The following is a 19,540-nucleotide window of genomic DNA, read 5'->3' as shown; positions in this document are numbered from 1 at the left end:
TTGAATAAAACAACTAAACAATGAAATGATTAATTTCTGCTTTCACATGCCACAAAAATATAGGAAAGGATCAATTATCCTGCTAAAATTGTATTTCATGATGTTCTTTTATTATTGTTGTTACTGTAATTATTGTCATTACTGTCAATATTGTCATTGCTTTCATTATTGTCACTACCATCATTATTGTCAATACTGTCATTACTTTAATATTATAATTTTGTCTATACTGTCATTATTATTGTATTACTGTCATTATTGTCATTACTGTCATCATTGTCAATACTGTCATTCATTGTCATTCCTTGTCATTATTGTCACTACCATCATTATTGTCACTACTGTCATTCTTTGTCATTATTGTCACTACCATCACTACTGCCAATACTGTCATTCCTTGCCATTATTGTCACTACCATTGTTATTGTCACCACTGTCAATACTGTCATTATTGTCAATACTGTCATTATTGTCATTATTATCAATAATGTTATTGTTGTGTTACTTGGTTTAATATTGGAATGATCTGCCAGCTTTGTTATATAAAAAACAACAAACATAAATGATAGCTATAATAATGTTTATTTTAAAATTGTTAATGTAGTACTACTTTATTCCATCTAGCCAAATAAAGGCCCTCTTGTCATAAATGCGCATATTTTTTCTTTGTATTAATTAAATACATATTCAAAGTATAAAAACAGGATTTATAAAATGTACAAATACCTCATGTCAGTTTTATAATATTAATGTCTTAATAATTGAGCACTGGACAATATATGTTATTATACACAGCTGAGAAGCATTAAACAATGATGGAAAACTTCAAATGCAAAAAAAAACAAAATGGTTGTGTTAAAATTCTGAACAATTCTACCTTCATCAGTATTTTATCACATACTGTAAAGATAAAGTCAGTCATCTAGTCAAACTAGTAATCTAGGTAATCAAAGTCAGTAATAAGTAACCAAAGTCAGTAATATAAGTAACCAAAGTCTGTAATCTAGCCAAATTTAATCAACATCACAAGTGTACAATCTGTTGTTTGATTTTGCTAACAATGCATTTAAAAACTAAAATTTCACTACCCATTATTATCTGTTGTGAGATCCAAGCCTCACATGTAGAGATCTGATGTGAGATCCTGGCCTCACTTGTATCATTTTTATGTGAGATCTAAGTCTGATACATATAGATCTGATGTGAGATCCCAGCCTTACATGTACAGAGCTATTTTGTTTCCTTCTACAAAAGTTTAAAGTTACCAGCATTATTTCAAAACAGTAAAGAGTCTTTCCTACAATGATGTATCTATTTGTTTGCATCAACATAGAAAAGTAATGACCTCTGGTCAATTGCTGTATCTTACATGATGTTAATTATTTGCAGCTCTATTTTGTATTACATGGAAGATTCGTTAACTGCAGTATCTCACATGTAGAGGAGATTAGAAACCCAAATGGGCCAGATATCATTCATCTGGCTGGCAAGATATCTGAGGCACATTAGATGAAGACGACTGGGATAACATAATGCTTTCTGATACTTAAAGGTTTTTGTATTTTTCATTAACAGCACCTATACTGGACATCAAATCAGCACCATTTGATAAACTTTTAAGCCCTAAGTCAGAGTGCTTTATGTAAAATGTGGTAAACTTCTGTTTGACATCATTTGTACCAGCATGAAAGGCCTGGATGCTTTCTAAATCTGTTCTGCGGTTTTGAGAAAAAGTCTTTGGAAATGTCATACTTGTATTTTTAGAAACAGTGGCCATATTTGATGATGGATCAGAATCAGCTCTTCAGGCAAAGATGGTTTTTGTCAAATCTGGTCGAATTCTGCTGAGAGCAAGGCCCCTTGAAGGTGTTTCTACTAAATGGAAATCAGAATGATTTGTATAAATATGAAAAAACTTCATGTCAGAGAACTTTTTATCAAACTTGATCAATTCTTTTTATCGGTTTTTGAGTACCGGGTAGTCAGTTCAGGATTTTTATTTTTTAATAATGGCTGCCATATTTAATTCAACATGACCATCCTTTGTACAAATTTGTAAGTTGTTCATGACAGATGATGCACATCATATGGTGCATGTGACAGATGATGAACGACAGATAATGCATGACAGATGACGCATGGGAGATGTAGAACCATCACCATATGATTACTTGGCTTATAAGGGCAGCTAAGACAAAACAATCTTACAGAATTTAGAACAATCACACTGTCTCATTCCTAGGCTAATTTCAAACTAGAAATATATTAATTTGGTTAAAATGTTTTCTAAATTATTGCATTTGAAAAAATAAAACAGGTTTTTAAAAGGCTGATTAGGAATCAGTAAAATACTCAAGACTTTCTGATACAAGAGATTTTGCTGACTAACATATACACTCAATTATAATAAATGCAATTACACATAAAACAGACCCTGATCTGTTACTGTATAAAGTACCCACAGATCAGAGTTTACATTATTTGTTATAATCATTACTCCAGACAAACTGTATACATCCAGTACTGCCTGCAAATTATGCAATGGCAGACCCGAGTCTGTGCAGTTTGAAGCTGGACCCAAAATTTGAATGAGTATATGACAACAGTGGCGGCTAAAACAGCAAGACAATATACTGGTGTAAGCCATTTTGGCAATCTAATGGACAATGTCAATATATTTCTGTAAGCCATTTGGGCAATCTAATGGACAATGTCAAAATAATAATGTAAGCCATTTGGACAGTGTAATGGAAAATGTCAATATACAGATGTAAGCCATTTTGCCAATCTAATGGACAATGTCAATAAATTGATGTAAGCCATTTTGCCAATCTAATGGACAATGTCAATATACTGATGTGAGCCATTTGGACAGTGTAATGGACAATGTCAATACACTGATGTAAGCCATTCAGACAATGCAATGGATATTGTCAATATATTCATGTAAGCCATTTTGCCAATCTAATGGACAATGTCAATATATTGATGTAAGCCATTCGGACAATGCAATGGATAATGTCAATATATTGATGTAAGCCATTCGGACAATGCAATGGATAATGTCAATATATTGATGTAAGCCATCCTTAAAATGCAATGGATAATGTCAATATATTGATGTAAGCCATTCAGACAATGCAATGGATAATGTCAATATATTGATGTAAGCCATTCGGACAGTGTCACGAACAATGTCAACATACTGATGTGAGCCATATGGACATTGTAATGGATAATGTCAATATATTGATGTAAGCCATTCAGCGGGTGCAATAGATAATGTCAATATACTGATGCAAGCCATTCGGACAATGCAATGGATAATGTCAATAAATTGATGTAAGTCATTCTGGACAATGTAATTGATAATGCAATGTTTTGAACACAACCAAAAGTGGTGATACTGACAAAAACCATGTAAAACAAACATGTGACCAAAACATCACACAACTTCCTATTCCTAGATAAGGTTTACTGAAAAATAAAATTTCTTTCCAGACTTCTCAAACATACGAAATGTAGTCTTGACTTGAACAATCTGATCATCCCTTACTTGTACATTTCGGGAGTTTAAAGGAACAATAGAAATTAAACAACTAATAAAAGCAGTAAGAACAGTTTTATGCAGGAAGCAGCCACGTACATAAGCTAGTTGAAAAGAAAATAGCAAACTGCATGTAAAACATTCCAAAACAGCTGTCAAAATTAAAAGCACTGAAAAATCTTTCACTGGCAGTCTAATTATGATAAATCATAAGAAACTAAATTTCTTTATTTCTGAGTTCTCCGTACAAAAGCTGACTGAACAGCCCTGGGTCTTGAATCCATTGCACCTTCATATTTATCTTTTCCTTTGTCAGTCTTTACTGTAGGAGGAGCTGTCTGTGGGCGTGTCACTTTGGGGAATCGTTGTTGGAACCACTCTTCATATTCCTCAATAGTCATTTCAACAATTCTCTCCCGACAGAACTCAATGGCTGCAGTGACATCAGGGCTGCAAATTTCCCACTCTCGAAGAGTTTGCAGAACCTTCATAAACTTGTATATACTGTGTTTTCCTGAACCCTCCACCTGAATGGACAAGATATAATAACTGATCATTGTTTCTACAACAATGCAATTCTATTAGATCCCTGTTTCTGGCTTCGCTAACACAAGCCCTATGTAAAAATTTCTATATTTAATATTATTTAACAGATACATGAAATGTAACTTGGTAAAAGATTTTTTAAAAGCATAATTATTTTTTTTTAAATATTAGTCAAAAAGTAGAAAATATTCAAAAATGGGTTAAAAAAATTAATTTTTAGCTTTAACATTAAATACTTAGTAGCTCACCACTTTAAATGAATGTTACTATCAAATAATAGAATGAATGAAATTTATGGTCTGAATCATTGTTTAAACATACATCTGCAACATAAAATTGGGTGGAAGTAAATATATTCCAAAAAATATATATATATATATGTATGTATGTATATATATATATATATATATATATATATATATATATATATATATATATATATATTGAGAGACAACACCTTTTGACAGCAAATACAGTGTCTCTCAAGGCAGGTAGTCTTTTATGATAGGTTTGTGCAAAGGACCAGTTTCCATGGTCAAACTTCAATACCGTTTAAGATGGAAAATACCACAATCATTGTACATGTACTGTACTTTTTATTCATAAATAAAATGTTGCTTACATTCATCAATAATTTTATACTTCAATTTTTGTTTCCATAGTAACATAGCTGTACATCTATCTTAATACATTCACATCACATGTACAAGCAATAATTGGTAGAATTTTCTCATTCTTGTTGAATGTTGTCAGTGATCAATGATAATAACAACTGTAGTGATTTTCATCAAGTATTGGGACAATATATATATATAAATATATATAACTTAACCTGTAACAGACTTACTCTATGTCACTGCTCTATGTAGAAACAACATCCAAAGGCTTAACTCAACAATGAAATAAACATATTAACTATTAACTCTATAAATAAAGGGTGTAATTGACCATGGTCATTCCCTCAAGACAGGATTTACTATATATATATATATATATATATATATATATATATATATATATATATATATATATATATATATATATATATATATATATATATATATATATATCAGCCTCGTGTGTTTTTAATGGAGACATTATAATACTATGTGTGCTTCATTTGATCTGAGAATGAAAATGTTACACTATATGAGTGAAAAAAATGGAGGGTGACTGGTTACTCCCATTTGGTTTCATGTGAAATACATCATCAGTTTTCACCAGTCATGTTGGATGATAAACTCTTTGTTGAAAAATGAAGTTCAAATGTTTGAGAATCACCCAGCACAAAGTGTAAGAATGTCACACAAGTAAAGTACTATCTCAAGTGAGTCATTGGCTATGACAATTTATAATTGCTTCCTACAAAGTTTGGTAAAAAATAAACTTAGAGTGATATTATTTCCCTTTTAGTTTCTTAACTCATTCGGCCCCGATCCCGTCTGTAGGCGTGATCCAGTTTCTGCATTCATTGGCTGATCCCGCCTGTAGTCATGAATTGTTTACTGCATTCAATGGCCAATCCCATCTCCAGGCGTCATAAATGTGTGTTAGATACAACGTCTCTGATTGGTTAGAAATGGTTTATTCCAAGAACTAAACAACCATTAAACCAATCAGAAATGATTTTATTTTCATTTGTGGAAATCTGAATTGTTCTGAAGCAAAAGGCTAAAGTTTGAGAGCGGTTTAACTACACGTGCTCTGTTCATGAAAAATCATAAATGATGGCGGACGGAAGAATGATTTTTGATGAGAGCAAAAATGTGGAGTTTCTCGGGTTTGATCTCGAAAATATTGAGCAAGCTGAGGAAAGATATGTTCAGCAGTTGAATATTTTGTGAGATTTAGATTTGGACATAGAAGTTTCTGAGATTGAATCGTCCAAAAATGATGATGCTGACAGTGATGATGACGGAGTTCTTGCGGATAAACGTTGCACATAAGTTTGTAAATACTGGATAAATAAGTTGTGAAAAACTTCAACAAATAGGGAAAAAATTACATCAATGTGTCGACAAATTCATTTGAAATAAATGGTGAAAATTTCGTGGATTTTGTTTGGTATAAGAAGAGAAATTAAGGTAAGAGTGAACGCATGTGCACGATGTTTTCAAACAGGTAAAAACTATGGGGCACAAGCAGCTAGGCACGGCTTTGTGCTTCTGAAGCATATCAGCAGAGATACTGAAAACAGTGCTGGGGCCGAATGTCCACTTAAATAAAGCAAACATCTTTTCTGTTTTTTGTACAGAAATTAAAATTACAACATTAAAAGAATCTGTTAAATTCTTAAGTGTGTAATTACTTCTGCTTTTATCCCAAACAACTGTCCCTGTTTAACCCTAACAGATGCCCCATTCTACCCCTAAAAACTGTCCCCTTTTATCACTAACAGCTGTCCCTTTTTGTCCCTTTTTAACAGTTCACAAGAACCAGCACTGGTGATTATTTAAGTTTTGTCCAAAGTACAAACAGATTGATCATGTGACATCTGCATCTGCCAGAGATGGGGTAGATAAGCAAATGAGATTGCAGAGACCGGACTTGCTGTAAATAATAATAAGAATGTATGCAGGACTGAAAATATTTTACCATGCAACAGAGTGAACTGAGAGATTCTTCAAAATAATTAGTAAAATTCCACTATTTATGCTCAAAATTTGTAGATGAGTGGGTGGCACACAGCAGAACCTAATATTTCCTGATAGGTAACCAAAAAATTTTGCAAGATCACTGATAGATACCCAAAAATATTGTATATGGTGAAAACACATGATTGGCAAAATGATGTTATATATATATATATATATATATATATATATATATATATATATATATATATATATTGTCCTGATAATTTTCTGTGCAATGACCAAGTTCTTTCTGGCTTGAGGTGAAGGGTAACGGGTAAATGATGGTCCTGTACTCAAAAACGACATACCAATCCAAATCTGGCTAACTTTTTCAGGATTTTCTGGTATTGCCATTCCTTTTGTATCTCTTCTGGGATATTTTCTACAATATCTGTATACCTGCAAACATAAAATCAAATTCTGACACAACTGTTATATTTTGTATATTTTCAATGATGGTCATATAAGGCATGTGTTGGACATATATTTATTGATGGAGCTTTCAAGACTTGTTGATATTAGTTTTCCGGTACAGTTTAATAATACTTCAGTATCTATGTAATATTCTATATCATTTGCTATGTTTATCTATATTGTGTGCTTAAATTCTATCCATGATTTTAGGTTGTAGTTTAAGTTAATCATCCACTGTAAACAAGATACTTAGACAGCTAACTTTTATCCATGATTGTAGGTTGCAGTTTAAGTGAATGGTCCTTTGTAAACAAGATACATAGCTAACTTGTATCCATGATTGTATGTCTTAGTTTAAGTTAATGGTCCTTTGTAAACAAGATACTTAGCTAACTTGTATCCATGATTGTAAGTTGTAGTTTAAGTTAATGGTCCTTTGTAAACAAAATACTTAGCTAACTTGTATCCATGATTGTAAGTTGTAGTTTAAGTTAATGGTCCTTTGTAAACAAGATACTTAGGCAGCTAACTTTTGTCCATGGTTGTGGGTTGTACTATATTATAATATTTGTAAACATGTTGACATGGCCTTTTGACCTCAGAAAGTTCCTGAAGCAAATTTTTGACCCACATTCTGGTATTTCTTATTGTGTCTTAGCTTTCTGTATAAGGCTCTAATAAATACAATTATTTATTACCTATTTTAAAATCAGTCCAAAATAATCACTTTCAGTAGTGCAGACCTGCCAACCCTGACAAGTCCATCTCAGTAAGGCAGTTGATTTTTTTCTGTAAGTTTGACCAGTTTTCAGTCAGGTGTAATCTCCTATACAGTGTAGGTGAGAATATTTGATAGTTTACATACATTCCTGAACACATGCATGAATCAACACATATGAATATCAACTTTGGTCTAGTGTAATCAAGTATGAACCAATATATATGAGTAAGACTTTGGTCCAGTGTAATTATGTATGAACCAACATATTACAAGATACACTTTGGTGTAATGCAATCATGTAATCATATCGACATGCACTTTGGTCTAATGTAATCATGTCTGAAGCAACACATATCAACATGCACTTTGGTCTAATGTAATCATGTCTGAAGCAACACATATCAACATGCACTTTGGTCCAGTGTATTTATGTATTTCTCAATTAAAATACAATAAGTGTTTCACTATAGCAATAGATCAGAACACCTGAACATGTCAAATTTTACCAATTTCCTTTCATCTGAGATTTCTTCCTCTGATCCCGAGGCTGGCGTAACATCCTGGCACTGTCACTACGCATGGCTGTGACAGCTCGATGAAAACTACTTCCTGTTGTGGCTGATACAAGAGCCTTGAACTTGGTCTGGCAAACTGGCATTCGCTGCCTGTGAATATGAAATTGATTAAAAAAGACACGTCTTAAAGCATAAGATATATATACCTATACCAACATACCTATCTGACCTCACCCATGTGTACACACCAGCAAGATACTTACGCTCCTCTTCTGACAATCATATACTCATTATTCCCACTAAGTCATATGGACAGTGTTCTTTTGCACAACAGGGCCCAGCAACGTGGAATGAATTGCCCACTGAACTTAGACACAAAGACACAGTGATCACATTCAAGAGGGCTCTCAAAACTCACTTATTTCAACTGCAAGAACAACCTTAAGGACTTAATAATGTTTCCTACCTGAAATATTCTCAGCATTTCTTTTATTTTTAAATGTTTTTCTAATTTCATGGTGTTTGTTTATTGTAATAATATTATTATATGTTTTTTATCTTATAGGTGTTGTCTAATGTTGTAAAGTGCTTAGAGCTCCTAAAGATTAGGCGCCATACAAAGTCCTCATTATTATTATTATATATAAAGTGCAAGAAGAGTCCCAAGAGGACCTTATCTGTTCATCTGGCTGTTGATGAAAACCTGATGAAATTATGTTTCATAACTGAAATGATGTTGATCATTTGGACCACAAGATTTATACTGTACTCTTCATAAATGTCATGTTTTATTTTTTTTCACTAAAAGCTAATGCAAGAATTGATTTCATCTTATGTGTTTAGATCATACAAGAAGATGTTACTCAAGAGCAAAGATGGCAATTAGTTAAAAACAACCAATCATATATTTTTGTTTACTTAGACTGGTCATGGCTGGCATGGACACTGTCATTATCCATGATCATGATAGCATAAATGCATGATCCTTAGGAAATTCATAACCAGAGATTCATTACATTGTGACAATTTTTGGCATTGGGTTGTTGTTGTTAACTGAGTGCCATTTTGTAACCACATGATATTTTATACATTTAAACATATCCTACTGGTGTGAGAGAATCCCAGCATTTCCAGAAAAGCACCCTGAAAACTGGCTTAATGCAGTGTTTGATATATTGAAATTGCCTGGGATTTCAAGATTCTCAGATTCCATTGCTTATTAGTCATGAAGTCAGCGATGTGTATAAAGTAGATTTCTGAGACTTACTAAATGCTACTGAGGATGTAGTAGAGAAAGAAATAACAGCTTTATATAAAGTTTTATCTTTTGTCCATTTGCTTCCAGCATGGTTAAATATATACAATTCATTGATTGTTATTAATGTTGCCATCACCATCCCTTTCAAACCATGGAAATAGTCAAAAAAATAAAACATAGGGGTCAACAGGTCTTATGGTGGCCAGCTTCTTTAAATGTTATGGGTCCTGACAGCCAATAAAAATTTTCAGTGCATCTTCAAGACCCAGCCTGGAGATTTCATTTTTATGTCAAATGAAATGAACCAAAATTCATGGAGTACAGAAAGATACAATAACCTAATTCTGGCAGTTTTGATTCATTCATTACATAAAGAAAATGTTCTGTATATGTAAATATTCACTATGTTTATTTCTAAAACTCTTAAATATTTTTAGTGCTCCTCCAAAGTTGGTACCTTTCCTTTTAAACATGTCTTAAATTTTCTTTAATAAAGACACTCCCAAATTTTAGAAATACTTAATTAAGTCATACAAAATTAGGTGTGAAACATGCACTAAGTGATTTCCACATCTCTCAATCTCTGAATAAGGGAAAAATGTTTAGTGGGGTAATCAAGTTAATTTCTATTATGAAAGTATGAAGGATTTTCACCCCAAATGTTGTATTACCTAGGAACGTGCACGAGTTAAAAAGAATTAGCTCTACTGCAAATAATTCAACATACTAGACTAATACATGGTGCTGCCATAATTTTCCTTGAGATGCATTATTTCTCTGAAAAACACATTTGTAAGCAGAACATTCTAAAGACTGCATATTACTTCAAAGAAATACCTTTCCAAACTTTTAAACTATCATACAATGAAACCAGTTATGCATGAGTCACTGAGAAATAACACTGGATTGAGAAGAATAGGAATTTTATTTTAGATGAAATAAGTTTTTATGTACAAACATTTGATATTTATTTTATACTTTTGTATATTTATGCATTAATGACACCACCACCACCTAATAATGGATCTGCTCCTTGTCCTAGCCTTTATTTAGAGTCACTTGAAATTTTTAAAAATGTGCTGGTGTAAACTGGAACATGTTCATAAAAAGTAAACACCCATGAACAATGGAAAGTTGCCACCAAAAGAATTATATAATTATCCTGGTGGGATTTGAGACAAGACAAGGAAGTCTTAATCAGATGTCATCTTTATTATCCTTCAGTAAAGCAAAGATAATAGAATCTATGGTGGGATTTGAGACAAGGCAATGAAGTCTTAATCTGTGTTCATCTTTAGTATCCTTGCAGTAAAGCAAAGTAAATAAAATCTTTGGTGGGATTTGAGACAAGGCAATGAAGTCTTAATCAGTGTTCATCTTTATTATCCTTGCAGTAAAGCAAAGTAAATAGAATCTTTGGTGTGATTTAAGACAAGGCAAGGTAGTCTTAATCTGTGTTCATCTTTATTATCCTTGCAGTAAAACTAAGATGATAGTTTTTGACCAGATAGTTAAGTACTGATAGTTAAGCTTCTTCACTGCTTTCATTACACAAGATCAGTATTCTGATGGATAAATGGAAACCCCAAAATCAGAGTCATTAAGCTGATGGATAAATGGAAACCCCAAAATCCGAGTCAGTAACTGATGGATAAATGGAAACCCCAAAATCAGAGTCAGTAAGCTGATGGACAAATGGAAACCCCAAAATCAGAGTCACTAAGCTGATGGATAAATGGAAACCCCCAAATCAGAGTCAGTAAGCTGATGGATAAATGGAAACCCCAAAAGCAAAGTCAGTAAGCTGATGGATAAATGGAAACCCCAAAATCAGGGTCAGTTAGAGTTATTTATGCTGCAAAGTACAATGGCATATATATATCATGTAGGTATCTTTGTCATTTTCTGCACCTCAAAATTGTACTTGTTGATCTCTGAAAGCTGACGCCTTTGATGTTGGCAACCTTAAATTAAAATCTAAATTTTTACATGATACAGGTGATATTCTCAAATATGAAATTGGCTGAAAATGGTACCTTAGTTAGAAATATTATGGTACAATAGTAATTTGTAGTCTAATGGAAGATAAAATGTATGACTGTATGCCAATATTTAATAGCATTATCCTCTAAGTGAGATGTCAAATATACCTTTCCTTATGGTCTAACTGGTCATGCAGCAAAAGGGCTTTGTCCTCCCGTACCTCAGAAAATTTTTGATTCATATCGGATGGCATGGAACTGCGTAAATTACTTGGCAGAGATTCTTGAAATTCTCGTAATGCTGGAGAGCTAAAAATAAAATGCAGGCTGATACAGCAAAATATCCACATCTTTGAAGTTAAGCTGAATATATATATATATATATATATATACTTGTATCTAATAATTAAATTATGTTGAATAATTAACTTGTGTCTAAAAGATTAAGGAACAAATTCATTAGCTGTCACACATTAATTAGATCAAAAAATGTTGTGAATTAATAAATATCACTGGTATGCAAATAATCTATTATCCTGTATTTTACATGTGCACAGATGGTTTTAAATAAAAATTTAGCAAACATTTACATGGGGAGTAATATTTAAATATTTGCATGCATACATGTTGAGAAGTTTTGTGCATACTTTGTGGGAAGTGTCAAATTTTGAATTGCAATGTACTTTAAAGTTGGATGCATTGAGCATTAAAATTGTATCACATTTAAGCCAGAATGGTCATTGTGAAGGATCACTTCGACCTTTCTTCGTTCATCTCCCCCCATGTCAGAGTAAACTTCAAAGGAACAGCATTCCAACTCAGTGAAATTGACTGTGATATCTTAACATGGTCCTTAGAAGTAAACATTTGAGCTACCAAACCTAACCGCTTGGTAGGAACCTATGTCCGCTTATCATTGTTTCAAAGGGATATTGTCACACACTGTCATTCTCATATTTTGAGCTGTCTAAACCTGATGAAAGGAAGTATTTTTTTGGGAACAATTTATGGACCGCTGCCTATGATTGGGCAGAATAAATTAGGGCATACAATGACCTTAGTCTAAATTCTTTCGTCTGAAAATTTCCTAGTAGAGGAAACTTAGTCTGGACTCTGTGGAAAGCATAAAGAGAATAGTGCTTTCCTCATGAAACAAGAAGGGGACCTGGTGGTCATCTTGTAAAAAGAAAGACATGTTTAGTGCTAGGATGCACAAGTTCTGAAAGAAAACAGCAATAACAAACAGCTTTCTGAGAGAAAGACGAGACAGTCTGAAGACAGAAGTCCAGGGAAAGAAAGAATGATGAAGTCAGAAGAAAAAGGACCAGGAAGTCCATGAAGGGGCAAGGCATAGAGCTTAGGAAGGATGAACTAGGAGACATTGATATACGGTCAATGGAGGAAGATGATACAATCAATTGTGGACATTGCGCTCTTTTCACCACTCATTATGATGATGAAATAAATCCAAATTGGACATGCCAGTTAAATTCTACTGATATAATCTAACTTGAATTGGAATTGCCGTTATTAATTTGTTCTAATTAAATTTGTTATTTTCTTGTCTTGGCTCATATTGCTTTATTTCTCCCCAGTATTCTTGCTCAGTTCTCTGTTGAAATTCCATTCTTCACTACCGCTGGGCTGTAATATCAAGGGAGGTCATCCTCTAGATAATGCCAGCCAAACCCAATTAACCACACCTCTTACAAAGAGGTCAATGTTACAATTTGGCACAGTTTGACCTCCTTGACCTTACCAAGCAAATCCTTCTGGGCTTGTTGAGAAGATCTGTGCATACTTTGGCAGTTTGACCTCCTCATCCTTTCCATGCAAACCCTTATGGACATATAGAGAAGTTCTGTGCATACTTTGGCACAATCTGACCTCCTTTACCATACCATGCAAACCCTTCTGGGTAAAATCAGGGCCTGCAAGCCTTACCTCTTTGGTCGAATCATGTGTGCATCTGCTCTCAGGTATCTGGCTGACCTGACTCTTTCTTCCATAGCTGATTTATCTTCTAATTTCTGTAAAATAATTAAAACATAAATGAAAACTGGGTCAATATATTCAACAGTGAAACAGAATGCCTGAACCATAAGGAAATGCAACATGCTGTTCAACATGGAAAGCATGCTCAGCAAACAAACTAGTCAGCACTTATATGGAATACATGTTGAAAAAAATAAATTCACTTTTTTTACTTACTGAATTCATCTGTTAATGAATATAATTCAATTTCATTTTATTTTCCTTTTTCACACAACAGTTATCACGTACAGAATCTTATCAATGTAAAGAAAATAAATTCTATACCACACTCTTTTTAAGAGTGAAACATGACCTGTAGTATGTGACTTAAGTCTACCATCATTTCATATAAATTAAGATGTCTGTCCCTCAAAGATAATTCAGAAACTTACAGTATCTTCTGGTGACTTCTTTGACTTTTTGGATTTGTTTCTTTCTTTGTCTTCACCATCTTTGTGTCTGAAAATATAGTCTTAATTTGCAAAGAGACTACAAAGGGAAGGCAGCCTCTAAACAATGGAGATAGCCTAACTGTATAACAATTTACAGTGTTAATGACATGTCAGTAAGAACAAAGATCTAATGAGAATTAATGAAACCTAACTGACTGGGAAGTCTGATAACCTAGTATAAAGAACTAGTCGAACTCTGCAAATCCAAGACAAATCTGCAACACCAGAACTAATTTCTAACTAAAAGTTAATGAAATCTGGTTTGAATACTTAGATAGAAAATATAGAATAATGAAGAAATTTCAAGATTCTAACTTGACAAGTGGTGATGTTAGAGCAGATAAAAGTTTTTGTTGTGTTAAGTCCCAGGACAGCTTCCATATTTTCTATATTTTGTGATGGAAATAAATAATAAATATTATGACTGTCTAAAAACATTAATTTATAGTCTTCAAAACAAAAAGGGGGAAAAAATTGCTCCAGTGATGAAATTAGCATGTATGACAATGTGCTGATGTTGGACTGACCAATGTTTGAGCTCTGACCAACTACAGGTCTGGATTCTTATGTCTGATTGGCTACCATCTGAGTACCCACCAATTACAGGTTTGGAATTTTATATCTGATTGGCTATTGTGAGTACTGATCAGTCAAATGCCAAGGTTTTGAGGTTAGACTGAATCTGAGAATGAGAATGTATTTTTTTCTAAATTCAGAAGCTGATATATCTCCATGGTATAGCAACTGTTTACTGACTGTTTATTTCAGGCATGTAGTGTGGAGGATATTTACTTTTTTTAGGCTTTCTGTGTCTGCTCTGTGTTTCTAAAGATACAAATGCATTTTTAATATCAATTATTTATGATATTTTATGTTTAATATTTTTACATTCTTTCAGCACTTTTATTCTGTACTGTAATTACTGTAATACCCATTTTCTTAATAACAGAGGACTATACAGTATAGCCATGGATGTTAATATTTAACCAGATTAAAGTAATTAACCCCAGCCATCATATGGTATCTAATGCATTCTAAATCTTTGCTTTTCCTTTCATTTGTGTTCGACAATTTCTTTTAATTGATCTTTGACAATTTCCTTTCATTTGTTTTTGACAGTTTCCTAATGTTTGTCTTTCACAGTTTCCTTGCATGGTGTTTGACAGATTATTTTGCCTTTTACAGTTTCTTTTCATTGTCGTTGACAGTTTCCTTTCATTTGTATTTGACAGTTTCCTTTCATTTGTTTTGACAGCATCCTTTCATTTATTTTTGACAATTTTCTTTAATTCACTTTTGACAGTTTCATTTCATTGTCTCTGACAATTTCCTTTAATTGATCTTTGGCAATTTCCTTTCATTTGTCTTTGACAGCTTCCTTTCATTTTTTTGGACAGTTTTCTTTAATTCACTTTTGACAGTTTCATTTGATTGTCTTTGACAATTTCCTTTAATTGATCTTTGACAATTTCCTTTCATTTGTTTTTGACACTTTCCTATCATTTGTCTTTGACAGTTTCCTTGCTTGGTCTTTGACAGTTTATTTTGCCTTTGACAGTTTATTTTCATTGTCTTTGACAGTTTCCTTTCATTTGTCTTTGACAGCATCCTTTCATTTATTTTTGACAATTTTCTTTAATTCACTTTGACAGTTTCATTTCATTGTCTTTGACAATTTCCTTTCATTTGTCTTTGACAGTTTCCTTTCATTTGTCTTTGACAGTTCCCTTTCATTTGTCTCTAATGGTTTCTTTTCATTGTCTTTACAGTTTCTTTTGTTTTTGACAGTTTCATTTAATTTGTCTTTGACAATTGCCTTTCAGTATCTATTACAGATTCTTTTGTCTTTGATAGTTTCTTTTCTTTGCCTTTGACAGTTTCCTTTCATTTGTCTTTGACAGCTTCCTTTCATTCTCTTTCAGTTTCTATTGATTTGCCTTTTGGTTTCCTTTCTTTTGTCTTTCACATTTTTCTTTTATTGTCTAAATGGACAGTTTCCTTTTATTGTCTTTGACAGTTTTGTTTCACTGTCTCTGATAGTTTCCTTTCATTTGTGCTTGACAGTTTCCTTTCATTGTCTTGAGTTACTGAGGGAGAGGTATAATTGGAAATGAACAAGTTTTACATATGAATACATAAGATGAAGGATAAGGGCCAAGTAAACCAAAAATTTTGCACTACTGTTAACAAAACTATGGAACAAAATCATAAAATTAAGGATATTATTGTAGACATAATTTTGGCATGAAATTAACACATGACCAAGAAGATGGCCTTTTTATGCACATTGCAGATCATATAAATATTAATCCAAAAGATTCTAATCAGCCAAACAAAGATACTTAAATTTATTTAAAGACAAAGTACAATAGTGCACTGGATTTTATCTACATATGAAACGCAATGTCCAATTTTGAGACAATCATCTGCATTAGGAATTATTCTCATTATTAAACTGTTAAACAAAGCAAACCAACTAATTTATCTTACCAGAATTTTTTTTTATTTCAGATGTTCTAACAAGGAAAGGTTCAGAGAGAATTAAATTAATATAAGCTAAAACAACAAGGGCTCAAAATAGAATCTCTGGATGGGCCCCTTAGAAAAATGAAAACCATTCAGGTACAGTACATTAATATGCAACACATACCTTCATGCAAACAAACCAAACACTCAAGGGAATTTAAACCACAAATTACCTCTTTTCCTTTTTTCTCTTCTCCTGACTCATTGGTGATGCAGGTGCTTCCTCTTTCTCCTTGTCATCTGTCTGTTCCTCTTCTCTTTTCAAACTCTCATAGTATTCGTCTAGAAACTTGAAAATACCTATTAAAAAATGTGTTTAACGCAAATTTTAAAATACTAAGGGATAGTCAGGTGTTTTTTTAAATTAGACCAAACTCTCATTGCAAAATATTCCAGGACGAAAACTAACATTTTCACTTGTTAAGATGTGTAATAATTTTCATTTCTTAATTGTATGGCCTATTATCTGCCCTTTCTAAGTTTAGAGGAGGCTCCCGCATTATAAAAAATGATTACTGTCAAATAATTAACTCAGACTCGATTAAAACTAGTGACATCTGATTGGTCAGAGTTCTGACATTCGATACTCATGCACTAAAATTCTGATGTATGATTGGTCAAGAGTCTGACATTAGCCAACATCAGTATTCTAACATATGATTGGCCAATGCTCATGTAGATATTAGTCAATAAGATATCAGTATTCTGACAAGTGATTGGTCATATGTATTACGAAGTATGATTGGTTAGTGCTCAGATATCAGTCTATCAGACATCATAATTCTGATATCTGATTGGTCAATTTTTAAAAATTAACTAAGAAGACATCATTATTCTGACATATGTTGTTCAGTGCTCAGACATTAGTCAATCCAACATCAGGATTCTGACAGCCAATTGGTCAATGCTCAGACATTAGCCAACTAGACACCAGTACATTACTTTGATATCCGATTGGTTTGTGGTCAGATGAGTCAATCAGATATAAAAATTATGACATCTTATTGGTCAGTACTCAAGCATATGACTTCTAGGGTATATATACCGTGGAGTGAAAACTTATAATTTGTCCCACAAATTGTTACATCCTTGCTGTCTGCAGTTATTATTACTAAACAAACAGATAAATTCTGAATTAAAATTAATTATTAATCAAATGATTATATGAAGTGAAGTTTGTGTTACAAGCATGTGAAAAAATTTCCCCCAATAAAAACACTTGTGCATTTTGCTGTCCTGTCCTGTGAAACCTCAACAAATGTTCCAACAGTCCTGGTTATGTTTACACCTGAATGAATAAATTCCTTCGGACTTATAGTATGTTTTGTTCAAGATGTCAAAGACTAAACATAACACCTATTGTAATGCTTGTGCACAATGATCAAATATCAAAGTGTACCATGAGTTACCTCCTCCTAGCGAACAACAGTGCACTTCTAGCACTCTCCAGTTCACCTTTATAAAAACCATATTGGTCATTTGTATATATATCTCTATAATGCTTGTGTATGCCCACCTTGCATTCACCATACAGTCTTATTAGCACAACTGGAATATTATTGGGTTGCAATGAAATTTAATAAATCGTATTACCATCACATGAAGATACACATATTATCAAATCAGCCTGCTCTCATGTCTCTTGTTCAAGTTATTTGCCTGGTTGCTTTGTAGTACTGTATGGCATAATCTCAACAGCACAACTCGTTTCACAGTATTTGAGAGACAGAAATGAAACTTGGTCAATATTAAGGTCATAACCTGAGGTTGTGCATATCAACAAATTATCATGCTTGTTCAATTTGTATTAGAGTTATTGCCCTTTAATAGCTTAACAAAGTGTATGACACAACCTCAGTAGCATAGCAATCCTGCAGTATTTGATGACTGCAATGAAATTTGGTAAATAGTAAAGGTCAAGAAATTTTTTTAATGTAATGACCCAGAAATCTGGTAAATAATAATGACCCAGAAATTTAGTAAATATAATAACGTTGAAATTCATTAATGTAATGACCAAACAATTTGGTAAATACATTGACTATGAAATTTGGTAAATACATTGACTATGAAATTTGGCAAATACAATTATCATGAAATTTGGTAAACACAATGGCCATGCAATTCAGTAAGTATAAGGTCCATCACCTGAAGTTGCATATAATGACAAATCTCTTTGTCCCACAGTTTTATTTAGAGTTATTGCCCTCATTGTCTTGTAGATTAATGTAGCGAATGACATGCATTAATGCATCTAGTCTGACATACTTGGAAGGATTGCCATGAAAGACCTGAAGCGTCCATCATAACAAATCAATGTTTTCACATGATTAGTATAAGAGTTCTAATGACTTTATGGCATGCAAATGAATGCAGTGTATGACAAAATCTTCTAAGCACAATTCAATTTACGAAATTTCAATGGCTCATCTTGAAACTTGGGACATGTTATGATCATCATCTGAAGATGTACATGCAAATCAAAGGTCTTCTACAGTTTTTAAAGGGTTATTGCCCTTTTCCTTTCTGTCCTGGATGCTGATGTCCTGTATCACTGAAGCTTGTGAGCAGAACTAGTCTAATAGTTTATAATGGATCACCATGGAACTTTGTATATATTATGGTTATTGTTTAGACATGCATATGTCAACAAGTCACTTTGCTCTCACACCATCTTGTAGAGTTATTGCCCTTTATGTTCTACAGCCCCATGCAGTACGAGACATAATCCTGTGAATGTAATGTCTTGTTGTTTTTTTATGAATTATTCTGAAAACTGGTGTACATTATGGTCATCATCTAGGTCTTATTGTCTCTGTGAATTTTGCAAGAGTTATTGCCATTTTTACACAATTTTTTAATGCATTTACACTTGCAGTTTTAGTAGATTTCTGTGAAATAGCCATGAT

At 33.0% G+C, this 19,540-nt stretch overlaps 1 protein-coding gene across 1 annotated transcript in view; it reads right to left on the bottom strand.

Moving 5' to 3' along the window:
- Positions 1 to 563: 563 nt before the first annotated feature.
- The window catches only part of LOC149784496 (coiled-coil domain-containing protein 60-like), an 82,556-nt gene continuing 63,579 nt past the window's right edge, over positions 564 to 19,540 (bottom strand). The window contains exons 14-20 of the mRNA XM_089932997.1: positions 16,805 to 16,931; positions 14,046 to 14,112; positions 13,564 to 13,649; positions 11,788 to 11,928; positions 8,371 to 8,529; positions 7,038 to 7,128; positions 564 to 4,074 (exon numbers count right to left, since the gene is read on the bottom strand). Of these exons, the coding sequence (XP_089789123.1) occupies positions 3,775 to 4,074; positions 7,038 to 7,128; positions 8,371 to 8,529; positions 11,788 to 11,928; positions 13,564 to 13,649; positions 14,046 to 14,112; positions 16,805 to 16,931 (971 nt within the window). The 3' untranslated portion in view covers positions 564 to 3,774. The remainder of the gene's footprint in view (positions 4,075 to 7,037; positions 7,129 to 8,370; positions 8,530 to 11,787; positions 11,929 to 13,563; positions 13,650 to 14,045; positions 14,113 to 16,804; positions 16,932 to 19,540) is intronic.

This window comes from Sinohyriopsis cumingii, chromosome 14, assembly GCF_028554795.1.
Source record: "Sinohyriopsis cumingii isolate HCF-2022 chromosome 14, ASM2855479v2, whole genome shotgun sequence".
NCBI lineage: Eukaryota > Metazoa > Mollusca > Bivalvia > Unionida > Unionidae > Sinohyriopsis > Sinohyriopsis cumingii.
Note: the sequence above shows the minus strand (reverse complement) of the source record. Positions and strands in the feature narration are given on the sequence as shown.